This window comes from Sander vitreus, chromosome 1 (genome assembly GCF_031162955.1).
Source record: "Sander vitreus isolate 19-12246 chromosome 1, sanVit1, whole genome shotgun sequence".
NCBI lineage: Eukaryota > Metazoa > Chordata > Actinopteri > Perciformes > Percidae > Sander > Sander vitreus.
Window position 1 is genome coordinate 31,771,278 of NC_135855.1, and position 17,729 is coordinate 31,789,006.

At 40.9% G+C, this 17,729-nt stretch overlaps 1 protein-coding gene across 1 annotated transcript; it reads left to right on the forward strand.

Annotated features, from left to right (window-relative positions):
- The first annotated feature begins 2,499 nt into the window (after positions 1–2,499).
- chrnb4 (cholinergic receptor, nicotinic, beta 4 (neuronal)) lies at positions 2,500–13,520 on the forward strand. Its single transcript, XM_078252518.1, has 6 exons — positions 2,500–2,836; positions 7,579–7,724; positions 8,821–8,865; positions 9,108–9,217; positions 9,674–10,727; positions 12,754–13,520. Exons 1-6 carry the CDS (start codon positions 2,788–2,790, stop codon positions 12,916–12,918), a joined length of 1,569 nt encoding a protein of 522 aa, XP_078108644.1. The 5' UTR covers positions 2,500–2,787; the 3' UTR covers positions 12,919–13,520.
- Positions 13,521–17,729: the final 4,209 nt, after the last annotated feature.

The window sequence follows — 17,729 nt, forward strand, 5'->3', positions numbered from 1 at the left end:
AAATGTGACATTCTGGGGAAACTAGAAACCTCCAGTGCACACACACTGAGAACGTATCATGTTTGGGGATGCAAGCTTAGACCCAAAAGTAGTGGACGATTTTAAAAGATTTATTAAATAAGACAGCTTACAACTAAGGAAGTCCTGAGACAGGCAGGCAAAAAGGATTTTCCAAAACACTCACAACAGAAGACTAGGGAATAAAAAAAACACAAGGACCAGAGAGGCGTAGGGGGTAACAAACACAATCATCTGACAACAGACAAAGGAAGCACAGCAACTAAATACTCGAGGTATTGAGGGTAGTAACGAAGGACTGGTGACATGAGGGCTGATGAACAGGTGAGACACATCAGGGCAGGGCAGGCAATCAAAAAGGCGGGAAAACACAAGGCAAGAAGTAAAACAAGACATGGCACAGGAGAAACAGACACTACAAAGTAAAACAGGAAAACGAAGCATGAAAACACACACAAGGATGGAACTAGGAAAACAAAACACAGAACGAACACGGGTAAAACATAACCATGAACAAATTACAGGGACACCGTTACACACAGGGAATGAATTGACAAAATAAAACAGGAAAAACCACAACTGAAAACCACAAGCATGACAGAGAAGTAGGAAACATCTTGTGTCCAGCAGTTTTTTCTAGCTTCCAATCAGTTGTTGCTATTCATACATTTCCCTACTGTATAAAATAAACTTAACTAAACTAAACTAAACACTTGAAACTTATTATAAAATATTCTATCATAGTGCCCATCATATCCGCTTTTATTTTTGTCAAAGTCAAGCTGTCGTTGAGTTGCAAGTCAATTAGTACTTGAAAAGTCTGCACTGTGCAACACTCCACGGTATCGTAATTGAAAAGGAAAACAACAGCAGACATAATGTTCACTGTAATGCATCCTCTATCTCTGCAAATGATATACAGTGATATCATACAAAGATTTATGAAAACCAGCGGCTGACTGTATGGTAGGAAAAACATATTTAGCAGTCTTAAACACTGTCATACACTTTGCAAAAAAGATCTGCAGTAATGTAAAGTAAGCCCTGTACATAGTTTGTAGTTATTGGGATTTTAAGCCTGTGAATGCTGGATAATGTGTATTGGCCGCTTCAGGGCTCCTATCAGAGAACACGAGTCACCAGGTGGGGTTCAACTTTTTACTTGGTAGTAAGATGGTGCATTACAGGCAGTCACAAGCTGCCAACATATTGGTGGATAACGTTTCTGAAATAAACCCAAAAAAGGTACATTAATGTCACAGCTCTTATAACTACTATTATCTGTTATCAATTATTAGGTTAACTGTACCAAAAAAAGCAAAAACAATAGTTTAGTCTTCCCTATGGATCCGATTGTTGTTTCTGTCTGCATCTGGATTTAAAAATACAATGTTGTTTTGAATGTGTGATACTAATGAAAACATTTGTTTTCTTTATAAACAATATGTCTGACACATATACGATTTTGCAAACAAGTGCAGTCAAAGGTGCTTTCCCCTTCTACCTGATAAAAAACATGTGATGCTCAAAACCTAATCAGCTCCCATTGATCTGCGCTTAATGATCCAGAATTGAAGTCTTTGGAATTAAAAATTTATAACCCCAGACGAGTCCTTGAGGCTGCTCTTCATGCCGGATACAGTTCCTTTACTGACCATTATAATGAGGCTTTAAGCAGCGTGGCGGCTGTAAATCTGCCTCGCTAAGATTGCACTGCTCCTGTTCTGACTGGACCTCACTTCACTAAATCTCACACAGGACCAGAGCATAATTTATTGTCCTTTCCTGAACACAATCGCCAAAGCAGTGTGAAGTCAGCAAATGATCACACGTCACCAGGATGGTCAACTAATGTTTGTTGGTGGGAAGAGAATTAGGCCCAGATGTGTATATCAGCATCTGGACTCAGATGTCTGGGTTGTCTCATTGAGGATGCTGTTTGACAAAAGCTGTGAGGACTGGAGGTGTATCGTATGTATGCTGACATACAGTACATGCTGGGTTTAAGACAATTAGGCTACATAGCATAAAACTGTCCTGAAAAAGTCTGTAGAACATCCTCAGATATGATCTTTCAAAACTTCTCTTGAACATGTTACATGTTTTAATTATGAGTATTGCATGAGCAGTAGACCTATTCAGATACTAAATTCACATCCATATGCAATCATGTATTAGAGTGTGCAGGCTACAAAGGTCAGAGAAATAAATATGGGTCACAGTGCACTGACTGCATATTATTACTTCCCTAACATGCAGGCATGGCCTCACCAAATCCAAGTGCAAAAGAAATGTTTAGAAATGAATAATTCCACTTTCCCCTTTCAATTAGCCTATCATAATACAGCGTAGGCCTATACCATATTTAGTGGTACATAGGCTACAGCATAATATAACCTACCATCTAATACAGCTGCTGAGCTGGTGTACAGTAGCCGATCACAGACCGGGTACAGGACCTGCAGGACTTGCTGGGGACAGAGAGAGCAGGACAGGCTGCTGCGCGTCGGCAGAGCGTGAAGACCCTAGAGGAGACTCGGGGATTTTTTTATGGGGCGTATTGCTGTAAAGTAACCCCACGACGGAGCAACAGATATCGCTTTTCGGTAAATGATCTCCTTTTTAAGGCATCAGCACAGTGCTGGTTGAGTATCCAAACCGTGAGCGCGTAGATTCCAACAGCGGCATGTCCGAGAGGAAGAGTGCTCAACACCGCAGCTTTGAGGCTTCATCACCGACAAGTCCCGCGGATCAGATGGTGCCGAAAAAATGACTCGGGCTCTCTCCATCCTCGCTTACTTTTTCACTTTGATTCACTGTAAGTGTGTCTTTCTTTACGTTCTGTGAATGAACCTACTTTTGTAGGATGTTCTAACATGTATTTGTGTCTGTGTCAGCGCCAACATTTATTTCGGGTGAAAGTGCTTAGAACTGTGCTGAGAGGGGATTGTCTTTTTAGTGTCCCAAAGTCGGATCGCAGCCTTTCATTTTGAGTGCAGCTAAGTTTTCAGTGCAGAGGCTCAATTGCATAGTGATAACAAAAAAATGCAGATACCCCCAAATGTTTTGCTTTAATTTTGAAACCAGTACAGTTTTCTTCCGTATTTAAATATAGGCCTACAGCACAACACATGCATGAATACCATTAACCGTTGTTGTTTTTTCCCCCAAGTTGAGCTGAGATATTATAGCTTCCTTCTGTATTTCAACACGGTGGAGCAATTTGATGAATCGGTCCTGCTATCAAATGAGGCCTGTAGTCACCTAATCAGGACTGAAGGTTTCAGATTGGGTCGAAACCAACATGCATCTACAAAATATAGGGTCCACGTGTTGCATTTGTACTTCCTTTTCTTCACTTCTTCAACATTATTATTTTACGTGACCAAAGTAGGTTTACTAAGGGAGATCAAAAGGGCTGAACGTTTCAACTCTGTCTAACAGGATTCGTCTATTTAATGGAGTGCAAAGAGTATATGCTGCGACACTCCCTGTACATGTAAAATGTCATAACTGTCAGTTATGACATTTTAGTGATGAATCCTCATGTGTTACAGAGACAATTAGCTTTCTACTTTTTTCTCCATATAAAAGGGGAAAGGAAAAAGACAAATAAGACTATTTGATAATGCCCTATTCTTATTAATACTGATTACCACATCACTAAGATCTGGAACACAGAGGAGTAGAAGAGAACATTTTTTTTATATTGTTTATAATTTATAACACCTCACTCAACCTTTGCCCCATGTTTTGGTTCATTCAAACACTTCATTATGCTCTCGGATCTCTAACTGTATTACATTTTTGTAGAACAATGTTTTTCAGTGTGCTGTGCGTGCAGAGTGACCTTATCCACAACGGCTGACTCTATCAAATTATTAACACGCCTGACCTCACTTTGAATCAACCTAATGTCAACACAACACTTTTGAGGCGCTTTTCATTTTACACTCTAAACCTACACACACCCACACACCCACACACACACACACACACACACACACACACACACACACACACACACACACACACAAATTCACACACACACACACACACACACACACACACACACACACACACACACACACACACACACACACCAGCTGTAGCAGTTCACAGCAGGTAATCACAAGTTTGGGTGGTGTGCCACTGGCCTTCACCTTTGGAAAAGGCAGAGCTTGTTTGACTCAGGTCTTCGAGTGCTTTGACAACACGATATCTGTTAAAGACTGCTGTGGAGGGCCGACTGTGCTGGATGGGACCTCAGCCAAGTCACTGACAAGGCACAGTCACGGCAGCATGTGCTGACCCTTGGGGCTAGACTGCCGGCACGCCACGCCCTGCAAAGCTCCAGGAGTCTGTGAGCCGATAATGGCACACACAGTTTGATACAGAGCAAGAAGAGAAGCATTTGCGTTGGAAGTTTAACAATGTTCTTACTTACAGTAAACAGAATCATCACATGGCTTCACAAAAGGCACAAGTGCTGATTCTCTGAGGTTCTGCAGCCATGAATATCACTCTGCTGAGTATTGACAACAGTAGCGAGTCTTCTTCTACGGGCCCATCAGTAATAGTCTCACCTCATTGGAGTGTTTACCACGAGTAAGTCGACTCAGCAACTCTAGACCATATGGGGTCATTAATAACCAGCTGCACGTAAAGAAAATGGAAGAAGTAGTGCTACTCTATTCATTATGGTCCAGATGAAAGGCACTGAACATCAGTTTCAATCAGGCTTGTCTTCATCCCTGACATGGGCTTCATTTGTCAGGGATGGAGGGAAGGAGGTGGAGTTTAAGTGTTGGTATTCATAGCTTATTCTCACTTGAAACATACATCCAGTGGTTTGGCTTTAGGCAAAAGCTAGTCTTGCATTGCCAGACCTATCTTCACAGCGCTGTGGAGTAAGGTCTGGCTAGTCGGCATCAGCTCCACCAACATCAACCGACTCCAACTGGTCCAGAACTCAGCCGCCCGACTCATCACCCGCTCCAAATCCTGGCACCACATCACTTCAGTCCTAAAACAACTCCACTGGCTTCCTATCTCCCACCGGATCACCTACAAAATCCTGGTCCTCACGTACAAAGCCCTCCACCATCTGGCCTCCTCATACCTTACTGACCTCCTCTCCCCGTACCAACCCTCACGGTCCCTCAGGTCCACCTCAGCTGGTCTCCTCTGCATCCAAAAGTCCAACCTCCGCAGTTTTGGGGACAGAGCATTCTCCAGGGCAGCTCCCAGGCTCTGGAACTCCCTCCCCCAAGAGATCCGCACCTCTGAGTCCCTCACCATCTTCCAGTCTCGCTTCAAGACCCATCTCTTCACCACTGTCTATCCCTAGTCCCATGCCCCTCCCCTTTTCATCTGTGCCTGAATCTTGTTTTGTTTTGTTTTGTTTGTTTGTCTCTATTATCTATACCCTGTAAAGCGACTTTGAGTTCGTGAAAAGCGCTATATAAATTCAATTTATTATTATTATTATTATTATTATTATTATTATTAGTCCACACAACATTCCTGGATAGGAGAAAAACATGTTCTGGTTTATTGCCATTTCTTTAAACCAATCACAATCATCTTGGGCGTGGACACAGTAACAGTGTCTATGCAAAACAGCCTCTGGAAGGAACTTGTTTTGGTGGAACATGTACGTAAGGAGGCGAGCTCTGTTGAGTGTGTGATGAGAATTTTACTCAAACAAAGATAAACATAATTTGATTGTCCGTTCTAGCTCGGAGGATGTTTCCCGAATCGACCGGAGTTTAGAATGCCAACACAAAGAAAGCGGAAGTGGCCGAAAATGAGGGACATCTGGTGGAACCTCCGGCGGCACCGGAAATTTCCCGTAAATGAAACGACATCGATGACTAGGAAAAAGCAGACTTATTAACATGCAGTGAAAATATCTGCCCTCATCCCAAATGCAATTACTTATTTGGAAATTATTTTTGGGCCCTCATTAAATTTCAGTATAATTCCACAACACAGCCATCCCTGGCTTTCTTAACTGACAGTTGCTGTTTCCCTTGAGACTATGCATGCAGTTTGTATGAAGCAGTCTCACGGATAGAGGAACAGATGTTATACATATTTTGCTAAACAGGATTTGTTCACGTCCTTTTCATAATGTTTTAGTGTTTTAGCGCAGAGGTAGGCAGAGAGGGTATACCTTTCTACATGTAGCTAAGTACCATAGGCGTCGATTTCGGTGGGGACAGTGGGTACGCGTACCTATCAGATTTTGTCATGAGTCATTTTGTACCCATCACTTTTTTTGAAAACCTCGAGCTCAAAAAAAAATTAAGTTCATAAGACATAATTCTTGAGCAACAGATGCCAACAAATCCACAAAAATCTCTATCCCCACAGGGCAGGCACAGACACAGCCGTTCTGCTGCTGCGCTGGCTACACGCTTCTCTGTTCACAACACTGCAACAATTTTTTTTTTTGGAAAACTTTAAAAAGGCTTTCTTCTTCATAAAACATCATCACGTGTGATATGTGTGAGACATCATCACGTTTTTGTATACATTTTTATTCATTTACATTAGTAAGCTACAGGACAGCGTCTTTCAAAACATGACCTGCACGAAAGAGACAAAAAAAATGAATGCATCATTGTACCCAGCACTTCTGAAAATGCACTTCCGAATGCGTCTCTGTCCCCAGCACATTTCAAACCAAACTGACGCCCATGCTAAGTATTACTATGAATTACATAGATATAGGACCAGTATCATATAATGCCAACACTTAATGCCTAAGCAGGAAGTGTAAAGAGAAAGTAAGGGTGTGGAAGTCAGGGTGGTCGATAGTCGTGTAGCTTCCAACTTTTATATAGTAGACCGTGAGTTCATGTACTGTCATCGACCAACAGTTAATGTTGGCTTGTAAATAATGTAACCACAATCTTTCACTAACCCTAAAGACACAGTGAAATACAGGTTCATCCTCCGTCCTCTATAGTTCTATATTTGTCTTATTTGCTAAACCATGCCCATTTTAAGTGATCCAATCACTTGTGAAGAATCTGAATTTAAATTCTGCTATTAATTATACCCCATCCAGTATGCCTTCTTTTGAAGTTGTTATAAACACTCTGTGTTTCAGTTCTGAATCCCCAGAACAGCCAGAAAGCAAAACAGCCATCGTCTGGATTGTTTGGACCATAGTTGGAAACCACTGCAGTATACCTAGCCACTTATGATTTCCAGACAGCTCCGTCCTCAATTTTAAAAAAAATAGTTCAGCTTAATGTAGTGGCTTTAAACAACCAACTCAGCAGTTAAGTTATGCAAATGTGGAGCCAATCTGTAATTATGATGGTCCTAATGGATTAAATGGATTGAAAATCAGCAAGGAATATACCAGCATAAGATAATATATATGCAAATAAGTAGCATAGACCTTAAATTGTTCGAGCATATAGTCTCTCTCGATGGAACACTGAAGGTCTAATGTTCTGAAGCTTTTGTCTTGATATTGATATTTTGGATGTGTATACACTACCTGTGGATAAAAATAATCATTGAACAAAATTGTGTCACCAGGTAGCAGCCTTGCTGACTCAGAGGAGCGTCTCATGAACTGGTTGCTGAGAAAGGATCGCTACAATCTGCTCATCCGCCCAGCTGTCAACAGGACCGAGAGAGTCCCAGTGAAGCTACAAGTGTCTCTGGCTCAGCTCATCAGTGTGGTAAGACACCAAATACTTCTGCCCACCATGAGGATGTATGTGTATTTATTTATTTATGTGTGTGTGTGTGTGTGTGTGTGTGTGTGTATCTGTGTGTGTTTGTGTGTGAGGGAGAAAATATGTGCTGGGGAGACAAAGAGGAAGACAGAAAAGGAATGACAGAGTGAAAGACAGATGATTCCACAACGCTTTAAGAAACCACATCAGAAACATACCATCCTGTGCAGAGAGGCCATAGCTTTAAAGGGATGGATGTAGTAGAGGATAGATCTGCTCAGCTGTGATCTCTGCCTCTGTCATGTCCAGATTGAAAATTCAGCACATTGGATTAAAAGGGGCCATAAAGCTGTTTTAGCCACAGTGATAGAGGCTCTCCTCTGATTTACAGTGGAGGCTCCTCCCAGCTGCACACCAAGGCAGCAAGGCTCATTCACAGCCTCACTTTATGAGTTTGCATTGTACCCCCGGGAGTATTTGGCATTTGGTATCACTTTACTGGATGTGTATGTCATGGGAGTGTGATTACAAAGCCCTCAGCAAATATGTCAACATGCAATCAGGGAAGAGCGGAGGATGTAAATGCATTTATTTTTAATATTTTACTACACTTCAAAGTAGATGCCAGAGTAAAAATGACAGCAAGCAGGAAGGATAATCTAATCCAGCTAATTAGTGTTACAAAGACTCTGTCCTTATATCTTGATAACTTTTGCTTTGCAATGAAAGTTGCCAGAAAGATACCTGGTGGTTAGTAGGTTGGTGGTAGGTATGTACTGTGCAGTCAGCCTATTGTAGCTGTAGCTTACTGGTTATTGTAGATATACCAAAGATCAGCATTACATATTTTTAATCATATGTGGCTTTATATTTTCCTTCTTCACACAAAAATGTGGATATACATATATATTATTGTTATAATTTTCCTTTTTTTTTCAAATCAGCTATTCCACAATTTTTCCACTGCCCCTGTGAACTATAGTAGTACCCCGTGGGGTACAGAACCTCTGGTTGGGAGTATTTCAGTGTTCAATTACAATCGTATTTGTGCATGACAACTGTTCTCAAAGTAATTCCCACCCTACTTGTACATTTCCAGAATGAAAGAGAACAGATCATGACAACAAATGTCTGGCTCACTCAGGTAAGTGTGATGAAGCTCAGAGTCATCTACTCTCAGTCAGCCTATGTCTTGTTAAATGTCCTTCCCCCTGAACTTGAATTAAACCATATCCATTCTTCCTCTCTCAATGTGGAACAAACTGCTTCTGTAATTGTGCTCCAAACATACTTCACTGATAATGAAGCATGTAATTAGAAATGAGCTGGTCTTGAGAAAGTGTGTGGAAGTCGGACTTGACGTCCAGGTCTCCTCTGTCTCTCCAGCACTGGGTGGATTACAGGTTATCATGGGACCCCGCAAAATACGAAGGTATCGACAAGCTGCGCATTCCTTCTAGACACATCTGGCTCCCAGATATTGTCTTGTACAACAAGTAAGCATAACAGGACTGTTATAATGTTATGAGAGCTTTTACATCCATATGTGCCATGTTTGTATTAAAGATTAAAACAGAAGATTACTATATGGAATAATCTTTTTATGCTTTCTCTATAAGATTAAATCTATGTTTTGGGATGGGAATGGGAGCTAGACATATAAGAATTAAGATGATTACTGTTCTGTTCACCATCAATATCTTTCCCAACTGATGCTCTGAAGCCTAGAGTTAACATATTATTCAAGGTTTTAATCTTTTCTCTGTGGATTTTGGTTTCAATATTACCTTAACTGTCCTTGGCTGTAGGAAAAAAAACAATACAAATGTTCAGCGTGAGTAGCTTTCCTGTTATCTTCCTTTCACTGTGATTGCAAGGTTGATAACACAAGCCTCAGAAATTGATTCACAGGCTCCCTAAAGTTTTCTTTCTCTTTCTTCCTCTTCTCATAGTGCTGATGGTACATATGAGGTAACAGTCTTCACCAATGCCATTGTCCTTTTCAATGGCAGCATCAACTGGCTTCCTCCGGCCATCTACAAAAGCGCCTGCAAGATCGAGGTCAAGCATTTTCCCTTTGACCAGCAGAACTGCACTCTCAAGTTCCGCTCTTGGACATATGACCACACGGAGATTGACCTGATCTTGAAGTCTGAGGTGGCTAGTATGGATGATTTTACTCCTAGTGGGGAGTGGGATATCCTGGCGCTGCCAGGCAGACGGACTGTCAACCCTCTGGATCCCACCTATGTGGACCTTACGTATGACTTCATCATCAAGAGGAAGCCCCTTTTCTACACCATAAACCTCATCATTCCCTGTGTTTTGATCACCTCTCTGGCCATTCTGGTCTTCTACTTACCCTCAGACTGCGGGGAGAAGATGACCCTCTGCATCTCCGTCCTCTTGGCTCTCACTGTGTTCTTGCTTTTGATCTCAAAGATTGTTCCTCCCACCTCACTGGATGTGCCTCTGATCGGCAAGTACCTGATGTTCACCATGGTGCTCGTGACCTTCTCCATCATCACCAGTGTGTGCGTGCTCAACGTGCACCACCGCTCTCCCAGCACCCACACCATGCCTTCCTGGGTCAAGCTAATATTTCTTGTCAAACTGCCTGCCTTACTCTTCATGAGACGCCCTCAGAATAACTCTGCACGTCAGAGACTTCGCCAACAGCGGTGTCTACGGGCGAGGAGATCCATTTTGGGCTTGGGTTATCCGGTCGCATCCGAAACAGGTATCACCATGTCGACTTCTGCCCTGCTGTCTTCTGACTCTGCCTTCTCGACCCCAGGATACAAAAACGTAGCTCATCCGCCGGGCTACAGCCACTCCAACAGGAAGGGGAACTTGCGCTCCACTGATTACCTTCCCAGTGGTTTCACTTCTATCCAGGACCTCCAGCCGAGAAGCAACTCAGATTGGGCTGCTGATGTCCAGGAGGCGGTGAACGGGGTGCGCTTTGTGGCTGAGCACATGATGGGAGATGATGATGATCAGAGTGTATGTATACACATTTAAACCAAATGTTTCTTTGCATCTATACAGTGCTGTAGCCAAGTTTTTACTTTGCTATTCTGCTCATCTAATATCGAGTATGATGTATATTGAATGAGCACTGTCACTGCATACACATATATTCTTACTCATTCACCTAAGTAAACTACTCAGTCCCTACCGACCCCAGAGGTGATTTTCTGTATCTGCCTAAAATAGACGAGAAATGAAATCTGGAGGTGTGGAGTTAGAAAGAAGTGAGGTCATCAGATCTCTGTAACTTGAGCCTCATCTCTGAGGCTAGAAGCTCGAGGATACATTAGTTGCTACTAGTACACACCTGAATCTCCATCCAAACTGTCAACGCTCAAGTTGCAGTGTGGGTATTGTAGGTACCAGGTTTTAACCTAGGAAGAAGAATGCATTGAATAAAAAAGACAAAAATATCCATAATGAGTCCAATAATGTTATATGAGTGCAATGCTAAATTAGAACTCTTTTAAGTATGGAGCTGAAGCCGGAAGGCTGTTATCCTAGCTTAGCATAAAGCACCAAAGCAGAAAGAAATAGCTAGTTTAAATCTCCCCAAATTTTGAAAATCCATCTTCAAGCACCTCTGAAGCTTGTAACTGTAATTGACACATATCTTATTTGTTTAATTTGTGTACAAATCTTAATGTAAAATTGACAATGGTTTTATGGGAGGTTACATGCTGCTGTCACTATATTCAGCCAAGCTGAGATGCTGCAAAAAGTAATGGGGGGACAGGATGTTCATAAAGGAATACTATAGTTACTGCACAAAGCTTCTTCTAAAACCACAAATTGGTGATTTTTACATTTCTGTTATGTATGGATTAAATGAAAAGGTTGTTAATTTGTGATTGTAATTAGGTATTTGTTAAATTCCATCCCAATAAACTGCATCAAAGGTGTTTTTATTGGCATGATAACATTTAGTGCATTCTTTGACCCCTGAGGTGCAGAAAGGAATACCACTAACCTTAAGTAGTTGCTGTGACCTTGCAAATTAAAGGCAGACTTTTGGTAATCAATCTCTTTCTCTGATAAATCAATAAAATAAGGAGGGAACCAGGAATGAGAAATGACTTGTTTCAAAAACGACCAAGGTCGTTATTGAAAATGTTGTAAAAGGGTCAACAAGCTATTTCAGTGAATAGGTCTCAGCCATATGGAAATGTCCTTACAGGAATATAACTTAACTATGCCAGCAGTCAGCATCCTTAGAATAGGCTTAGCTATACTAAGCAATATTATTGGTATGAACGGATTTAACACATTTGAAAAAGTATATTACAGAACACTTTATGTTCCAATTCAATCCTATTCAATTGCTAGCAAACACAATAGACTACAAGACATATTAACACAAGGCTGCCCAATTTGGGGCCTGCAGGCCAAGTTCGGCCCGTGCTCTCTTTGTTTTGGCCCGCCATGGCATTTGACATGCTCATGCTTATTTGCCTCTTAATTGGAAAGTGCAGTAAAATCCTAACCGTAATGACTATGAAACGTACATTTTGTGCAGCTAAAAAGTACTTAATCTGAGTTTTATGGCAATGCAAAGCACAGTGCCGGTAAACCTTCCTATTAAATTACATACGTAAGTTTTATCTACGAAGAATTAAACGAATTATGGTATTCTTTAACGTCAACATTTATTTTTGGCCTGTGGCCTTCCATCCAGACACATTTGGCCCTTCACCTGAAATAATGTGGTCACCGCTGTATTAACATGATGTCTGTTGTGTCAACAGGGTTTTACAGTTTGTTTGGATGTGAAGAACCTAGATTTAAAGTGAATCACTCTCACACGTATTCACTCATTCATTCACTCAGTTACATTCTCTGCCCCCGAGTGGCTGCACAGAGGCATGACAGCGTCTGCCAGACACTAAAGCAGGACTATTTTGGTCCTCTCAACACTCTGCAATACTGCTGGTTTGTAAAATTAGTTGTGACGAAAACATGCACACTGACTGATTTTGATTTGATTTCTGTATATTTGCAGGTGATAGAGGACTGGAAGTATGTGGCTATGGTGGTGGATCGTATGTTCCTGTGGATCTTTATAATAGTGTGTGTCGTAGGCACCCTGGGCTTATTTCTCCAGCCTGTCTTCCAGAGTCAGATTGTTCCCAACCAGCAGCCCAGCTCAGAGACTCCTCGCATATGATGAGCTACGAAGAAGACAGGGCTAGTTGTAGTTCCTTTAAGCAATCAAGCTATTAGGAGGCCCGTAGTTAGTGCAAAGTCTTTTTGTTTTTTGCTCAAAGTCTGTAGTACCATATTGGTGGGGTTAAAAAGCAATGATAGCAACGTCGTCTGTGCCAAACCTCACCAATAAGGCACCTGAGAGTTAAAGCAGACAAAAATGTACTTGCAACCACTCACTATGTACATCAATGGAACAGACAGCATATTTGTGCAAAATAGAACATGAATGACAAATGTCTGCTAATAATTAAAATGACAGCAATAAAACCCTCGACAGCAGGAAGGAAATGGTACATCTGCAAAGGCCCTAATGTGACATCAGTGCAGTGAGGTCATTTCCTTTCATGTTTACAAAGGACAGCTGCAGAACTGGACTGAATGTAGCTTTCACTGTGTTGAAGTATGCCGAATTGTTGAAGAAAAAGAAATATACCCAATAATGTCTGAGATATGAGGAACATCGGTCTGCTGTCAGATGTTGTTTGACTTTTGATTTGTGTTTAAGTTATATTACCATGTCGTTGAAATGTGATGTGTGATTAAAGTATGAATAATGTCCTCTTTCGGTCTGATTAAATGTTTAAAATCTCCAATAAAGTCTTAAAATTGTCAGGGTCTTGCCAAAGTGCTTAGTTAATCTGTGTTGCCGGTGATAAAGTTTGTCCTCAGAGCCAATACGTTTGCTGAAAATGTGCCAATTAGAACATTATATCACATAGATAAGACAGCTGTTCACTTGAAATGTGAGAGGGTGTGACCAGGCAAAAAAAACTGTTGATACAACAAAACCGTCGGAGAGGGAGCTGATCTGTATTACAGTGTCTTGAGGTGCAGCCATAGCCATAGCTCTGACACACATCATAAAGCTAAACAAAGATCTGCACAATGGCTTTGACTGAACCCTCACTCCCCCACACGCAACGTTTACTGCTCAATAAACAGTGCTGAGTTGGCTCGTTAGAGATTCTGCAGACTGTTGTGAGACCTTCATTGAAATCAAGAGACAGCAATCGGTGTATGTTTACACTGTTCAAGATCATTCATGGCTTTCTCATTCACCTGTTAGATTCCTGTCATTAGTGAAGAGAGACAATGCAGTGCAGCAAATCCATCAACAATCCATCATCTGTTTCAGTTCAAACAAAGCGGGAGGAGTCGTCATTTAAAACTCGATGGAAGGTATCATAAATCACAAGCCTTATGTCAGCGGCCTTCTGTCATTAGTCTCCAATAACATATGCATGGAAGCATTGTCCTTGAGAATTGTCCTGCCCAATAAGCAAGGATTTAAGCGTTTTCAACACATTTCTACCATAATATAGTCCTTGGGACATAGGAGGGTTCAGTCAAAATAACAGGTTCCACAAGTCTTTTTTTAAATCTACAGGATAACCTTTGCAGCATGAGAAGTCTTGTTAAATGACCTGAGACTCTTGTGTAGGTGTACAAATAACCTAAGTTTCATTCTGTGCTGTCTGGAAGAATAAAGGTCAAATTGACATTTATTTATACTTCTATGTGATGTAATCTTATATTAATCCTCCATGGGGGAAATTCTCTTTTCACTTGCCCCACTTAAAGAAGTAGAGAGTGCAGGGTCAGACACCAAACAGCATCTCTGGTGCTGGTAGGGATGTATGTATCGTAGGGCACTTCAGCAAAGTGGATGTTAGCTAAAAAGCACTTGGACGTCCCCTTCATCCAGGGGAAGGACAGAACTGTCAAACCACTGGACCACCCTGCTGACTAAAGGAAAGAAAAATGTTTCTCTGAACTGACAGTAAAGAAAGACAGAAGGAAAGCTGGAGTCAAAGACAGAGCTATATATCCAAGGGCGTAAATCCCAGGGGGGCCGAGTTGGGTCAGGACCCCCCCCCATCTAAGGGTTGTCCCCCCCACATGTAAGGGTTGTCCCCCCCACATGTAAGGGTTGTCCCCCCCCTAGAAATATCATTAAAACAATGTTGTGTATTGTAAATAACATAATGATGTATACTTAAAATATCTGTGTAAGCAGAAAAACAATATAAACCCCCAAAAATGCTTTTTAAGTTTAGAAACATTTTGAGTCCCTCCTCCCTTGCTTCACAGTGGTTTGGTCCACTGCGTGCTGTCGGATCTGCGCTAGTCTCAGTCACATCGGGTAGTGACAGGAATGTAGTAAGTAGGCGGTTCAAGGCTATTTTATTCACATTAAACATCGGATTAAGTTTTTCTTTTCTCAAAACAGTTCGCTATGTTAGTGTAATATAATGTAACGTTACCTAGCTTATAGCTTGTTGGATAGAAATGCACCCACAACAACTAACGTTACCACGGCGATAAGCCTAACGTTATGTGTGTGAACTGATATTAGGGTTAATATTGAAGATCTACAGTTGTGTTTTGCTCAATATGAAGTTAAGTGGCTGATCAGTTAAATATATATCCTCTGTCCCAGAAGAAACCTAATATTTATGTGAAGGACGCAAGATCATTTTATAATTATAATATGACCACGTGGTGAACTATGAACCTAACTCATATTTAGACATCTGACGTTAAAGATTTGTGTTGTTGTTAAAAATGACAGAGAAAAGAAAAACAGACATAAGATCCTTTTTCAGTAGGCTTACACCAAAACGCCAAGTAAGTACATTAAGTCCTCATATCAAGACATTTTGGTAACATCTTACTAACGTCACTATGTCACAGGCAAAGGAGACAGAAAGAACTGAGGAACAGGGAGACCAGGGACAGTCAGGTGTAGCGTCTCAGGGAGACCAGGGACAGACAGGTGTAGAGTCTCAGGGAGACCAGGGACAGACAGGTGTAGAGTCTCAGGTAAGTGTGTTGAGCTTAGTTCATATTGTTGGAGGTGTGTGTCTGTCAGTGTGAGCAGATGAGCTTTACCAGTGGCTCATTAATTTACATTATGATCAGCTAATTTAACAAGTGTACAAAAGCATTGTATTTCTTTTATATAGGGACACTTTTTCAAAATAAGTCATTATGTTTTAAGGTATTTTTGTGGCTTGATTATAAACAACTTAAAAATAAATACATGATTTTAAAGAAGAATATTTCGTTCAAATTAGTCAGCTTTTTTATTGAATCAAGAGAAACACTGAAAAGAAGGATAATGGTACAGTCTCCATGCTACACTAATGATGGCATAAAGGCTTTCCTCTGTGAACACGTCCTCTACAAGTATAATTGTGGCTGTATTATTTGTGTCCTCTTCAAAAATTGCTCTTCAGAAATTTTATGTTTATTGTCCCCCCCCCCTACTGTTATATCAGATTTACGCCCATGTATATATTCCAATTAGAAGTGGGCTTACCAGCATATATTGACAGATTTTTGAAACACAGGATGTTATGCGGGGCAAAAAAATCAAAGAATCATTCAATCAAGATCAATTCTGAAATGCTCATAAACTGACGCTAAGAGCACCCAAACCCCAACCCTTGGTAGCACACATGCAGTGGCTATTGATATTGGTTGATGAATTGAAGGCTATTTGGTGATTTAATGAATGAATGAATGATTTTTATATGCCCAGCCCAAACAGACTTACAAGACACCATTATTTACCCCAAAGGTCCATATACCAGAATAGCTGCATACATTAATTAAACAAATAAACCTTCCTGTCGTTAAAATGAACGTCCACACTGTGAGCTACACCAAGAACTGTTCATTCTGCACAACCTCAGTGCCAAAATATCTTCATGCAAGAGATCCAAAAGTTCAAATATAAAATTTGGCTTCAAAACTTTTATTATAACATTGTGTATGTATCACTAAATAAAAAATAAAGTTAAAAAAAATCTTTATGGCGCCTGAATAGCTCAGTTGGTAGAGCAGGCGCCCATATATAGAGGTTTACTCCTCAACGCAGCGGGCCTGGGATCAACTCCGACCTGTGGCCCTTTGCTGCATGTCATTCTCCCTCTCTCTCCCCTTTCATGTCTTCAGCTGTCCTATTGAAATAAAGGCTGAAAATGCCCAAAAAATTATAAAAAAAAACATCTTTAAGTATTAGTTGTTAAGAGTTTACCACTGAAAAACTCAGCTGATCTGCTCCATCAAGACTGTGTGTGGTTTGATCAGATTTGATTGACCGTAAGAGCCCACAAGCTGATTCGAATGCTGCTAAATCCTGATTGGTACACGGGAGTACGTGACATCACCTTTTTCCAACGGAGCCCCACCCACTTCAGACCAGTGAGATAAGCACAGAGAAAGAAAGAAATAGGCTACAGAAATCGCTCAACCTGTTCTAACTTTTGCGGAAAACAATATTTTCACTCAAAATAGTCATCATAGTCATCACTCATAGTTAGAGGGTTATTGAGAAAACAGAAAATGCTTTTTTAGGGTCTTTAATAGGACAGATATTTTTTTCTGTCCCATAAACCTCCCAATTAGGAATATAGTAAAAAAAATATATTTTTTTTAGTATTGTAATCTAATTTCAGTAGGTTGGCGTTTTAATCAATTCCAAGACATGTTATAACAAAGCAGACACATCCTGTCTTGGGAAACTAAAGGAACTAGTTAAAATCAATGAAAGGGTTGATTTGTAGCCAGTACAAGCTTGTTGTGATCTTTAAGGGGAACATTTGCACCACTGACCAGTTTTCTCCTTGTTTTATCAGATTAGCTCGCTATAGGTTGCACATTTTTTTTGCAGTGCAGTGTGCCTCCTATCAGTGACTGTGTTCCTCAGTGTGGCTCTGCCTCCCTCTCTCTGCTCTCTGCTTCTCTCCAGAGCTGCAGATCTGC